The following is a 12,729-nucleotide window of genomic DNA, read 5'->3' as shown; positions in this document are numbered from 1 at the left end:
TTAACCGTTTTAAACATCTGTAGGTGATGACAGATTTGGGTTTGGACGCTGGACAAAGATATCACAGTCACAGCTGCCTTTTAACCTCCCTGTTCGTCACGTCTGTGTCATACAGGGATCGGCTTACAGATCCCCGTATGACACATAGTTTGATGTTTCTGCCAGCTAAGCAACAACACAAGCATCCATTTTCGCCGTCTCAGCCCATCTTTGAGCCGTGTCATGAGTGTATTCTTCCTCGCTGCTCATGCCTGATATTCTGTTCATGTCCTGATGCTGAACTCTTGAGCTGTTTGAACCTGTAGGTGGGGACGGCGCTACATGGCTCCCGAAGTCCTCGAGGGCGCCATCAACTTCCAGCGCGACTCCTTCCTGCGTATCGACATGTATGCCTTCGGCCTCGTCCTCTGGGAGCTCGCGTCGCGATGCACCGCCGCCGACGGTGAGACCGATGCTTCAATTTGTTCAGATCTTTGCACACTGTGTGAAGTTCCTCCGGGTTAATCGTGTGCGTGTGTGTTAACAGGCCCGGTGGATGAGTACATGCTCCCGTTTGAGGAGGAGGTGGGTCATCATCCATCTCTGGAGGACATGCAGGATGTCGTCGTTCATAAGAAGCTGAGGCCCATTCTGCGAGACTGCTGGCAGAAACATGCGGTGAGCAATGAGAAGAACATTTTGGTGTTGACATTGTTGGACGTCTAAACTGTAATAAGTTGTTTACCACAGTTACATTATGAGGTATTATTATTATTATTATTATTATTATTATTATTATTATGAGCTCACCCGCGCAGCTCTGACGGGCAGTAACGTTGCTCTGCTCTCTCTCAGGGTCTGGCCATGCTTTGTGAAACCATCGAGGACAGCTGGGACCACGAGGCCGAGGCTCGCCTGTCCGCCGGCTGCGTCGAGGAGCGCATCGGCCAAATGCAGCGCCAAGCCCCCATCATCGGCCCCGAGGAGATCGTCACCGTTGTCACCATGGTGACCAATGTGGACCTGCCGCCCAAGGAGTCCAGCTTATGATCGTCCGACATCGGACGAGCCAGCAGAAACACGGATCACCACGAGGGGATGAACAGCCGACCCTGGTTGGTTTGGCGTAAAGTTTTTTTTTTTTTTTTGTTCTTTCGTTCGTTTTTATCTTTTTTTCCTTTAAGTGCGGGCCGCTACTCGCGCTCAGGAAACACCCTGCGCCCACCTCACCACATCAGTTGATATCCACCTCATTTTGATATGTGTGCCTGAGGATTTGAACGGTGGAAACGTCTCACCCTGAGCGAACGCTTCAGGATATTACCACGGCAAAAACGGGGTCGCCAAGTGACAGTGCGGACACGCTGGGACGACGACACAAACACTTTTACCATGTATTGTTTTTATATACATACACACACATAGGAGGGGCGACCGGTTCTGCTGGGTTTTCTACAGAGAGAGAAGATCCGGCAGAGGAACTTCACAGAACTCTCAGTTGCATTTTAGTGTAAAAAAAACCGAAAAGAAAAAAAGACGAGCACCTGGCTATCGATACATTCGCTGTTTTCTCGTGTGCGTTTTTTCTGAAGAAACGACTTTCGTTCTGCCAATAAGCAACGGCTTCTGAATGTTTCTAGTGTAATGCTGCTGTACATAGTGTATTATGGACCCAGACAACTTGGTAATCAAGCTTATTTTAAAGGGGAAGGGGGGGAGGGGGGTCCATTTTCAAGCATTACGACGATACAAACCATAAACCTCCTTCAACCAGGTATACCTCAGTTCAGACGGACACAGTTTAATTCAGCCCTCTCCCTGTCCACAGTCACAGCTCACACTTTCCACAACCCCGGCTCTTCATCCAAACAACCCGCTGTCAGCCCCGACACTCACGGTAATGCCCCGACACTCACGGTAATGCCCCGACACACATGGCCACACACGCAGTACACAAAGTGTTTGTCCCCATTTCCCTCCTTCTCAGTCTCACGTTCAGTTCTGTTCCACTTTGACTGAATCTCCTTTATGTTAGTTGTGTTTCTCTTTGAGATGTTCTTCTGATAATGGGGGGGGGGGGGGGGGAGAAAGCCTACACCCAGAATGAAGTTGTCGTTTCTTTTTCCGTTTGGTTTAATAATATCCATCGCTGACGAGCCTAATGTTGGCCGTGACATGTGGATATACGGTATATGTATTTATATCTCTGGATTAGCGCTGGGTACCGACTAATGATAGCTTTGATATTTGGTATCCGTACCAAACTGTTGGAGCGTATTCATCTCGTTCTTTTCATCTGATTCTATCTATAGAAAAAGCAGATTAACAAAAGATCTCGTCCCGTGTGTTTATTTTCGGAGAGGGCGTCGCACGTGCCCAGCCCTGATCTGGATTTGTACCTGTATTTAGCTGAGCCAGCTTGCTTTTGATTTGATTGCAACACATCTTTTTTGGATTACTATCAAGAGTTTCTGCTCTCTTTTGATGCACCTCAGGAATCTTTGCTACTCACATCATCCTCACCTCGGACTGGAGTACCTCCTCTCTCGCTGATTCTCACGCTTCCTCTCTCTCTCTTTCTTGCCTCGTCTCTGCTTGGGACGGTTTAGCCGTGCTGTCATGCTCAGAAAACGTGTCTCCAATGTCTTTATGACCAGTCCAAATTGAATCTAAACACTAATACCACACAGGTGTTATTCAGTCCTACATCTGACAGGCAGTTTGCCAGTGTTTCCACCCAAACACAATTTATTGGTTGCCCCATTTCTGTCTTGACAAACAAGCCAAATAAGCGCTAACTCTTTTATTGTTCTGTGTTAAAGCTGCCAGGTAGATGCAGTGCTACGGGGGACGGCAATGGACGGTTTTCAACCCCGTTGACACAAACCAAACGATCGCACGGCTAACTGCAGTGAGACGAGGAAACTTTCTCTCTTTCATCCCGGTGCCATTTTCTAAGTCTCCATATTAGTTACTCTTGTAGATGTCAGGCAAAACGGATGTATCTGTCATTGTTGTGAAAGCAGCAGTGACATTTTTGAGTCTTTTATTTCTCCTGCGGGGACAGTGAGCGCTGGTGCCGGCAGACCTGCAGTCTCTCCTCAAGCTTTGGGACGGTTTCACAGGATACAGTTTAAAATCTCGTGCTGCGGTTGGAAATGTTCACATTCAGGGCAGTTCATAATTATGGGTTCTTTATAACATGCTTAGCATTTTAAGCAAACGGCGTACTGTAGGGCTCGAGATGAATAAGAGCAAACGAGTTCAAAGAACAATCGGGTCTAATAATTGAGCTGAACATTTGAGAGTATTGCAACAACACAAGCAAACCTGAAGGAAATTAAAGCCATCTTGTTATTTACCTTCTGTAGCATGAGTACGATATTTGCATCATTATTGCTTCCTTTTGCTGCTGCTGCTGTTTTTCAATGAACCGCTGTTCAAAACATTGTCCGAGGTCGTCGTGAAGCTTAAACAGTCAGAGACGATCAGTACTGCGAACCCCCCAGCAGCCCTGAAACGAGCACTACCTCACTCGCAGGGATTTCTTTGGGGTAAAAAGTGTGGCAAATAAACCAAAATCGTAACCAGGTTGCTCCAATAGAAAGGGATTAAAAGCTCCAGTTTGGGGATTATTTCTGGGCGTAAACTCCCATTTTGTTCCCATGTCCAAAAATGTTAAAGGTCACAAGTATTTCAGCAGCCAAGTGGATTTTAAAGCAGCCTCCACATGGCGCTGGGTTACCTGCCAAAGCGGCTGGTGGCGTGGACGAACCAGCAAAGAAGACGTGCCTACGTTTTGATTGGCGGTCACAATCCCTGCACTGTAGGCGTGTTCAGTGTTAAACAGCTCGACTTTAAACTGCGCTTGAGAAACCGACCCAAACTGATAAATACCATTCAGGGATTCAGTACTATGCTTTTCTAAGTTCTAGCAAGTTATATGCAACCAGTGCCGCACTTTACTCTACAGTTCTGTAGGGTCAGCTGCAGGAGTGACTTTCAATACACACACAAATAACTTGTAGCATTTTATTTTCATTTTTCTTTTCTCTTTTATCCGTGACCTTGCATATTGATATGTTGTATTTATTCTTTAATTTACAGGCCTGAGGTTTTTGGGGATCAGAGCTCAGGTGCAACTCTGAATAAGGTGGTAAAGAGTTGGCACCATTTCTGGTTGTTGTTGTTGTTGTTGTTGTTGGGGAGGGGGGGGGGGGGGGGTTTCAGTTATAATTCAGGAAATACTTTCATTAATTCAAAAAGAAAAGATATAAACTGTAACGTTCTTCTTTCTATTCAGTCTGCGGACAAACGACCGAGAGTGAATGTTCTTCAGACTCCTGGAGTTCAGTATTGTGTGTACTTTGGTGGATTGAGCCCGGCCCTGTGTAACTTTAGAGGGCTTTGGGTTTGGCTGGTTTCGTGTGATTGTGCCCCGTCACTGTAGGAACTAGTAAAACCGACACACTCGGAGATCCATTCATGCACCTCTTGGTCGTCTTCGGAAGATGAACCTGCTCTACGGGCAGTGAACTGGTCGACAGTCCTGGAGCCAGATGTATAAATGATGTGTGTGCACAAACATCTCATGTACGCCTTTTCCCACGCTCAAACTGTTCAGACCCCGCGTGCACACGTGTTAGCTGAGATAGCTGCGGGTGCTTTGAGATTGTAGAGACGGAGAACCTTGTTTTTAGGTCGTCATCTTTGTTTTTTTCTTTTTTATCCCGAATTGTGAAGCACTTTGTAAAGTCTGTTTTAACGTGAGCACTATGAGTGAATCATCTTTCTGACGTATAATAATAATAATACGTTTTCCCGCTATGATAGTTTGCAGGGCGTGTGCAACAGAATCACGTACGGACGTGACAAAAGCAATGCGTATGCATATTTCTGTCATACATCGTTGTATTGGTGAATCTACAGAGTTTATGCATCTGGTCCCCGCTCTACCAACATCTCCTTCTGGCTTTCTCGTTGCTTTGGCCCATTTTCAAGCTCTACATAAACTCCTCAATCTTTAAGAAGCATTTCAGTTTATCCAAAATAGCTTTCATGCTTTTTTCAGCCTTTTTTGTCGAACCAATCGAACCTCTTTGCTTCCCCTCTGGCCCAACTATGGTCTGAACATTGTCATGTAGAGGTGCATGAATGGGTTTCCTTAGCATGCAGGCTTTATGTTTTTCTATCTCGACTTCCTCTAGCCCAGCACCTCACATTGCTGTGCATATAAACTACCAGTGAAACATTTGTGTCTTGTGCCCCCACTATTTTAAGCAGTCTAGGATCTGTACAGACATGAGAACATAAATACCTGTATCAACTATATACTCTGAGCTGAATCTTTATAAGTGCGTGTTGAACTTCAGTGTTTCCTCTACATTCATTTATATTTCTTTGTGTTTTGAATCTGCAGCCTGGCCGCGTAAAAGAATTTCCCTTTACAATGCGAAGAATAACTTAAGTTGAGCTTTGTGTAAGCTACAAGCTAGAGGCTCACTGTATTACTGTAGTACTTTGTAAGGCATCCAACAAAGCACTAAAGGGTTACTTGGCAGGAAAAAAAACAAACTAATGACAAACATTCAGCCCAGGGCGTTCCCCAAGGAGCCTACCCGGGTCCCCTCACAGTTCAGAATCAGTTGCAATACTTCATATGTGATAATGCAATGAACCCACTACGGGTGTTTCATTCCAGCATCTCAATCTCCTCCTTTCCCCACTGTTGGTAAGAGTTTTAGAGGAAACATTGAACTCCAATGACCTCGCCGCTAAGACTTGTCTTGGCAGCAGGATAAGTCTGGTTGCCAGGCATGAAATCTCTACAAAACAATCGCCCAAAAACACAAACGTTTTTGACCCCACATTTCTCAAGGCTCTCGAGTTGCAGTGCTGATCCAGGATCTGCCAACGCAGCCTCTAATGATGCTCACAGGGTTTCTGGTTTTCAAGGCTTGAGAAAACGGATAGATCTGATCTTTTTGGGTCACAAAACTTCAGTGGGTCGTGTGAAAAAACAACGAAAATGTCTTGTTTCTTTACTCCTGATACGTGCGACTGTATGTTTTATGTTACTGACAAAAAGATGTGAAAATAGGACAAGAAAGCGATTTCAAACCAGAGGGAAGAGAATTGCCTTTGAAAAGTGTTATAGCAGAATAAACCTTAAGAAACCCCGGATACATTATCACAGAGGAGACTAAAGGTGATCCCTGATCAGTGCTGTGACTCTCGGCTAAGCCGGCCATGGTTTTTATCAGCTGAAGTGATCCACGTGATGTAAATAAATGTGTTTTTAGATTGTGAATGCTGATGTTTTTCTTTTTTTCACTGACCAAATCACACCATTACTTCTGGGATTACCTACAGGTAGAAGTGAGAAGCCCTTAAATCTATTCATTTAGTTATTATTTGAAACTGTGTTGTTGATAAATGTCCATTTACTTGCCTGGAGACACATTGACCTGCTGTGTAGCAACTACAAGGCTCTGAATCCTTAATTATATTTCCTTTCCAGAAAACTTATTCAATTATTTGGAACTTAAAGATCTGTGAAGTGTTACCAGTAGGGTAGGATACTTTAGCATGAGGTTTTACGTACAAAACAATCCCTTTATTAAATATAAAGTTGAAAATCAACGGCCAGCTACAAGACAAAAATACAAATCTGTTGAAATGAATTAAACTTTCGCAGTTTAGATTTCAGATTCTTCTTTGCAGGACGAGGCAGAGCCTGTTTACTTCGACAAAGTCCTACAAATGTTCTGCTATCGGTTATTAATAGACCTGTTAAGTGCTTATATGTACTGTATGTGCAGTGTGGTTTGTCAAGGATGCATCTGTCTCGTGGTGTCGTCATTGCACGGATACATAAAGATTACATGTAGCTACGTCAGCACAATTATAAGCTTTTAGCCAGAAAACATTCATCTAATGATCTTTTTACTTCCTGCTGATGTTCACTGCACACATCCACCACTAGATGGCAGCAGACGGATTACAAACGTGTGTCGAGGGGAAATGCAATTAAGATTTGGGCCAAAAAATGTTGAAATTAGATAAAATGTCTTGTTTTTAACTCAAATCTAATAAGAAATTGTATCCATTATCAAATACAGTGAGGTCTTTGTGTGAAATATAAAACATTCTTTTAATTTCAGATCATCATTCACACAACAAATGTTATCTTTGCAGACAGTGTTGACATACTGGCAGCCATGTTTTTAATGTTGGTCCTTGGTTTGAGCCGTAGCGCTCGTCTCCTGGTGATTTTCTTATTCTGAAAGCACATTTACATAAAGTCCAAACGTATGTCGTCCTAGCCGAACGCCGACATGGCCCACTGCTTGACGTCAGTGGGGCATTGTGGGTACTTCTGCAGGGCCTCCATGACCTGACTGTGGTCCAGCATGAGCCTCATCAGCCGGTATTCCCTCTGAGTTTTAACCACGGAGCTGTCGACCGGCCGGATCATCTCCAGCTGCTGCAGGTGCTCGAAGGCCTGAGGACCAGGAAGTGTTCAGTCAAGTCTTTAAAGTAAGCCATGTGTGTATTCAGATGTTTCTCTGTGACTCTTGTGATGTGTTATAAAGACCTTCATGATGACCGGCTGCTCAAAGTTGTACATGGAGTTTGACTTCCTCTGCAGGAACTTCTTGAACTCTTAAAACAAAGACAACGAGTCATCTCACACGCCGGTTAGAAAAGGTTGAATTACAGTCTGGGTGATTGTTTAAACTCACAACCAGACTCTTTTTTAGTACCCGTGCTTAACTTATGTTTCTCTGCCCGTTTTAACAAATTGCACAAACAGATTTACTAAAACGAAGTGAGTTTTTCAGTATGCAGTCGTACCGTTGTGAACCATTTGCAGATTGAACGGCTCTCCTTCGTACACGTCGTTGAGGTGTTTCATGGCGATGATCAGGCACAACTCCAGGATGGACAGACCTAAAGAGAAAATAGAAACACACGTGTGAACTTAGTGCAGACTCCTCAGAGGGAACAATGATTTGTACGATTTGGTTTTTACCGTGGAGCATATTCGCCTTGGCGTCGGCAAAACACATTTTGCTGGCCTCCAGCAGGTCTGCAGGTCTGATGGCAGGTTTGGCTGCAGACACGCGACTCAGGCACAACATCTGCAAATAAAAGAGTCTCCCCTTTTAGTGCCTCAAACTAAATGGCAGATGTAGTTTGTAATAATTCAAAGGTGCTGTACCAGCAGCATGTGCATTGACCGGAAGTCCTTGCTGGAGTTGAAGTGTCTCTGTAAAACCTCCGCCACTGATTTGTCTTCACACAGAGTCTGAAGGAGAAAACAAACCTGAGCACCTGATCCATCCACTTTGAACGTACTTATGTCTAATTCAAGATCAGCCCCTTGATTTACCTCGATGCTGGCGTTCCAGTCCCGAGAGAACTTGTTGTCCGGGAAGTCGTCCGACAGGCTGAGTTGGGTTTGCACCCGCTCCAGGTACTGAGTGAACGTCGGGTTGTTCAGCAGGTGGATCTGACGGTGGGAAAACCGCGACTTCACCCGCTTCTCCAGCAGCTCCAGGACGTCCTGGATGCAAATGAAGACAAATAAATGTTTCATTGTCCAAAGGAGCAGTATTAAGGTGGAAGGTCGGGAGGATTGAGCGAGGCGCACCAGTCTGCAGGTGGTGCCGACCACAGCGATGGGAGCCTGGGCCGACTGGGAGACGTCCAACAGGTTGTAGAGCAGAGTCTGGTTCTTGTGGTGCGCAAACAGGTCGAACTCATCCAGGACGAACAACACCGGGCGGCTGCTGCTGCGATCCCCTGGACACGAGAGAGAGAAGAAGAAGAAGAAGGTGTGAAATAATAAACCACACATTCAGAGGATTCATCAGTGATGCAGCATGTTCCACATGTTCCACATGTTCCACATGTTCCACATGTTCTAACCTTTCTTCAATGCCTCCAGCAAGAAAGCCAGATTCTCTGCAAAACTTCCCTGAAATGAAACAGAAGCAGGTTTTATTGCATCATTAATGACAAAACTGTCGATTTAACTCTTTCCTGATACTTACAAACACTTTGTCACCGACGACGTTTTCCAGGTGGAGCTGCCGCGTTATTTCTTGTAGCGCTATTCTGTCGTTCGTCTGCAGGAGACCTACAGCAAACAGACCAGATGTGTCTGATGTTTAATAAAGGAGTTTCTTCTGTGGTCATAATAAAGAACAAATACTGAAATGAGAGATCGTACAACATGTCTATGCATTAACATCCTTAAATTCTCAATAAATAACATTAGGTATGGTGAGGAATCAGAGCTTGTACCATTGAGATGAACCTGTAGCAGGTTTGTTTGTGCTTCTGTTTCCTCCAGCAGGTCTCTCAGCACACACTTCAGCAGCTGCAGACAAACACACACCATCAGACAATACAACCCTCCCAGGATTTAAACACACTTGCAACACAATTCATCTTTTTTTCTTTTACCCATAAGCCCATTTCAAGCATGTGTTCTGGCTGCAGAGGCTCACCATTGTTTTTCCTGCCCCTCTGGGACCCACGATTAGCACAGAGTTACTCTCCCCGTGGACGGCCGTCCGCTTCAGCAGCTCCAGGAGGTGTCTGAAAATACAGCGTTTTGACTACAATACCCATAGTGCTCCTTCAGTTGTGGGAGAATAATGAGCTCTATGCTTAAAAGAGACATTTGTCTGTTTTTCCTACTTGGAGTCAGTAACCTGCCTGCAGTAACCGCTCCATCTAATGAGTATAAATGATTGAATCCTCAGTGTTGGAGATGGATTTCACTCCCTGCTGTAGAGAGCAACACTTGGGATGCTCTGTTGTGTACAAGTCAGCTGGGAACTGGAGCTTTTCCAATCGGCAAACTGGGACAGTGCCGTCAGCCAGGTAAGACTGAACTGGGTCACAGACTCAAGAGTCCCCAGATCGTTTCTTTATTACACTTGACAAACTACAGTTTCTATTTTAAAATTCAAGGATCTTCCTTTAATTATGTGAATCTTATATCCCTCTATAAAATAAGGTGTTTCTCCACAGTAGCACATGTCTGCATGTTTAACATTTCATGTGTCGGACCTGTAAATGACCTAAACATTTATCTTAACTAGAGCTGAAACATAAACCTACTTGTGCTGAGCTTCCACTCCCTCCGGCCTGTCGGGGAGCTGCTGATGGCAAAGCCGCTTCCTCAAAATCTCCTGAAGCTGAACATGAAGATAAAATAAAAGCCATTATTACAGTGACGCATCACCATAAGCAAGTTGGATGAGAATAAGTGAAAATGGCTGATACAAACCTGTGTAATGCATTCTCCTACTGGCAAATGAGCATCTTTTGACTTCCTCTTGCTCATGTTGCTGCGACTATAAACCGCAAAACATGTCATTGGTTAAAATGCACAACATGTGTGGTGCCCAAAATGTGCTGCAGGGACTTCCAAGGGTCCTTAATGACATCCCATGAAAATGAAAACTACTTCAGTATGTTTTTATTCCACAAAGCAGCACCACAATATGAGAGTAATTATATCAGAATTGCTCTCTAGGCTCTAGTTTTACTTTCTGCCCAGTTAACTATCTCCTCACCAGCAGTATTTAGCTACAATTCTGTATTTAATCTCATGTGGATGCAAATCCTTTAGCAGTTGCAGTAACATTGTAGCTTCAACAGCCTTAACCCTGATAGCAGACTTTGTCTTGGATGTTGACAAGTTTACGCCAAACTCCATTCTAGTATTCGTCAACACTATGATCTCACCTTGTGCGACATAAAAGCACGAATGCTGTAACATTAGATAAGGGCTATAATAAATATAATAAATCACCATTCAATTCGGCATATAGCTAATGAAATAAGAAACCTATTTGAATACAATCTCCACTTAAATAACTGCCTCTGAGGAGTGTTCACAATATAGCCTGCATCTTTACAATATAGACATATCCATTAAACCTTAGTGTGTGATATGTATGCCGAAGAATAGAGTCACTTGTAAATATTCAGAAGCAGTCCAAAGTTGTGTTCAAGATGTATTCTTATTTGCGCTAAACAAGGAGGCACTAATTTGTCATAATTTACGAATGGAGTTTGGTATCACTTTCTCTCCACGCTGAACTGAACGTCACGTCACGTCTTTAGCAGCACGTTTTGTTTTAGCGAGGTAAGATTACTTTGTCGATGCACTTACATTAACGATAGTTTGTCTAGGAATGTATAATATCAAATAATAACGAGACATACCGGGAAACAAACAGTAATTCACCTACTGAGAGGTCTCAATCTTCGCGGGAATACTGCTCTGCCAGCGGTGACGACTTCCTGCTTTGACTGATTCTCCGGCCCTGATTGGCTGAGGCTCAGAATAGAATGAAATAGAGTAGAAATGCACTGTCGCATATATTATGTGGCAGCTAATTACAATTACATAATAATTATAATTATAATTATAATAATAATAATAATTATAATAATTATAATAATTATAACAATGATAATAATAATAATGGAAAAAGGCGATTTATATGCTTACTGTATATGCTTTAATCAAGTAGAAATGTTAAACCAAATTCTCAAATGTTTAAATGTTGTGAATAAAACATCATAAATATCATAAAACAAGTTCTAATTCAATTATATTGCAGGACCTTTCCACCCCACCTCATAGTCTTCATCAGCAGTTGGTATTGGACATTTTTGGCAATCGAAAAATAATATTTTATTTGTCTTTATGAAATATCTGCAAGTATTTTCAGGCAGCTGACCATCCAACAAGTATCAAAATGTAAATATATATATTAAAATGATTTTCAAAAACACCCAGGTTTATAGTTCAAATGTCGAACACCAGACAACCTATATACACCTTTCTTTTAATGTTTAATCTTACACTATTTATCCTACAATTCACCCCTTTTACTTTCTTAAGACAAATTAAATCTTGTATATATTATATAGTACAATAAGACATTTTAATTTTAGAAAACATCTGTGTGATTCTGACAAGATTTGGAGTTGTGATGTAAAGCATTTAAAGAGACGACACTGATTGCCCTTACACAGGCAATTATAAAAGGAATTATGAATGGAATTATTTAAAATCTGCAAAGCCATAACTGCCACCACTGCTTTGATTTTAATCAAATTAGTAGGGATGGTTCATCTGAACGGCTGCGCAACATCTTTTACTCACTCACAGTGAGATGAAGCTCTGGAGATACTTAAAGGCTTCCTGTGGCTTTTGGTTGACTGATGAAAAAAAGCACAATAAACCACCAGATATCTCGCACATCGTCTCCCAGTCTCCGCTCACATTTAGCCTGTCACATTATGCTAAAATACTGCTCTCCGCTCACACATTCAGCTCTGTGTTTGCCCTTAAAAATACATGAAGCGGTCCTTTTACAGCAGCCATACACTGAATTAATTTAGCGTCTCCTCAGGTTTGACCTTCAGACAAAATTCAAGCATTTTCACCCTGAGCTGCATCTCCTGTTCACTTCAGAAGACTGAGCTCCTCCGTTTCTTCAGCGTTAGTGACCTTTATTTATCCAGGGAAATTATTTTGCTGAGCATCTGTTTTTGCTTGTGTATCACTGTTTCTTATTTTCATATTTTTATACACTCCTAACTCAGAAAAGCCCACAATGCCTGCTATTTACCGTTGTCTTATGTTTAATAAGCTGGTCGGGTATTACGTAGTATTTTGTAGTATAGTTTATTTTGTATCGTATCCTTTTCATA

The 12,729-nt window shown here is 42.9% G+C and overlaps 2 protein-coding genes across 4 annotated transcripts in view; one reads left to right on the top strand and one right to left on the bottom strand.

The window, feature by feature from the left end:
• LOC115016563 (methyl-CpG-binding domain protein 5-like) overlaps nt 1–1,402 on the top strand; it is a 6,092-nt gene extending 4,690 nt beyond the window's left edge. Inside the window, exons 5-7 of the mRNA XM_029444384.1 lie at nt 306–442; nt 527–657; nt 835–1,402. Of these exons, the coding sequence (XP_029300244.1) occupies nt 306–442; nt 527–657; nt 835–1,029 (463 nt within the window). The 3' untranslated portion in view covers nt 1,030–1,402. The remainder of the gene's footprint in view (nt 1–305; nt 443–526; nt 658–834) is intronic.
• Nucleotides 1,403–7,113: 5,711 nt separating this feature from the next.
• Nucleotides 7,114–11,345, bottom strand: LOC115019567 (origin recognition complex subunit 4-like). 3 transcript variants are annotated; one of them, XM_029449098.1, is made up of 14 exons: nt 11,256–11,345; nt 10,286–10,352; nt 10,117–10,193; nt 9,498–9,588; nt 9,292–9,367; nt 9,039–9,124; nt 8,914–8,962; nt 8,636–8,787; nt 8,375–8,548; nt 8,204–8,290; nt 8,015–8,123; nt 7,837–7,932; nt 7,577–7,644; nt 7,114–7,483 (listed from the first exon to the last, which is right to left on the bottom strand). In XM_029449098.1, the coding sequence occupies exons 2-14, from the start codon at nt 10,340–10,342 to the stop codon at nt 7,301–7,303; spliced, it is 1,305 nt and encodes a 434-aa protein (XP_029304958.1). In that variant the 5' UTR covers nt 10,343–10,352; nt 11,256–11,345; the 3' UTR covers nt 7,114–7,300. The 3 variants fall into 3 exon arrangements, with proteins under 3 accessions (XP_029304958.1, XP_029304959.1, XP_029304960.1); XM_029449099.1 differs by having other exon boundaries at nt 11,230–11,341; XM_029449100.1 differs by having other exon boundaries at nt 11,252–11,331.
• Nucleotides 11,346–12,729: the final 1,384 nt, after the last annotated feature.

Source organism: Cottoperca gobio, chromosome 2, assembly GCF_900634415.1.
Source record: "Cottoperca gobio chromosome 2, fCotGob3.1, whole genome shotgun sequence".
NCBI lineage: Eukaryota > Metazoa > Chordata > Actinopteri > Perciformes > Bovichtidae > Cottoperca > Cottoperca gobio.
The sequence above is the reverse complement of the archived record's forward strand: the minus strand, read 5'-3'. Positions and strand labels throughout refer to the sequence as shown.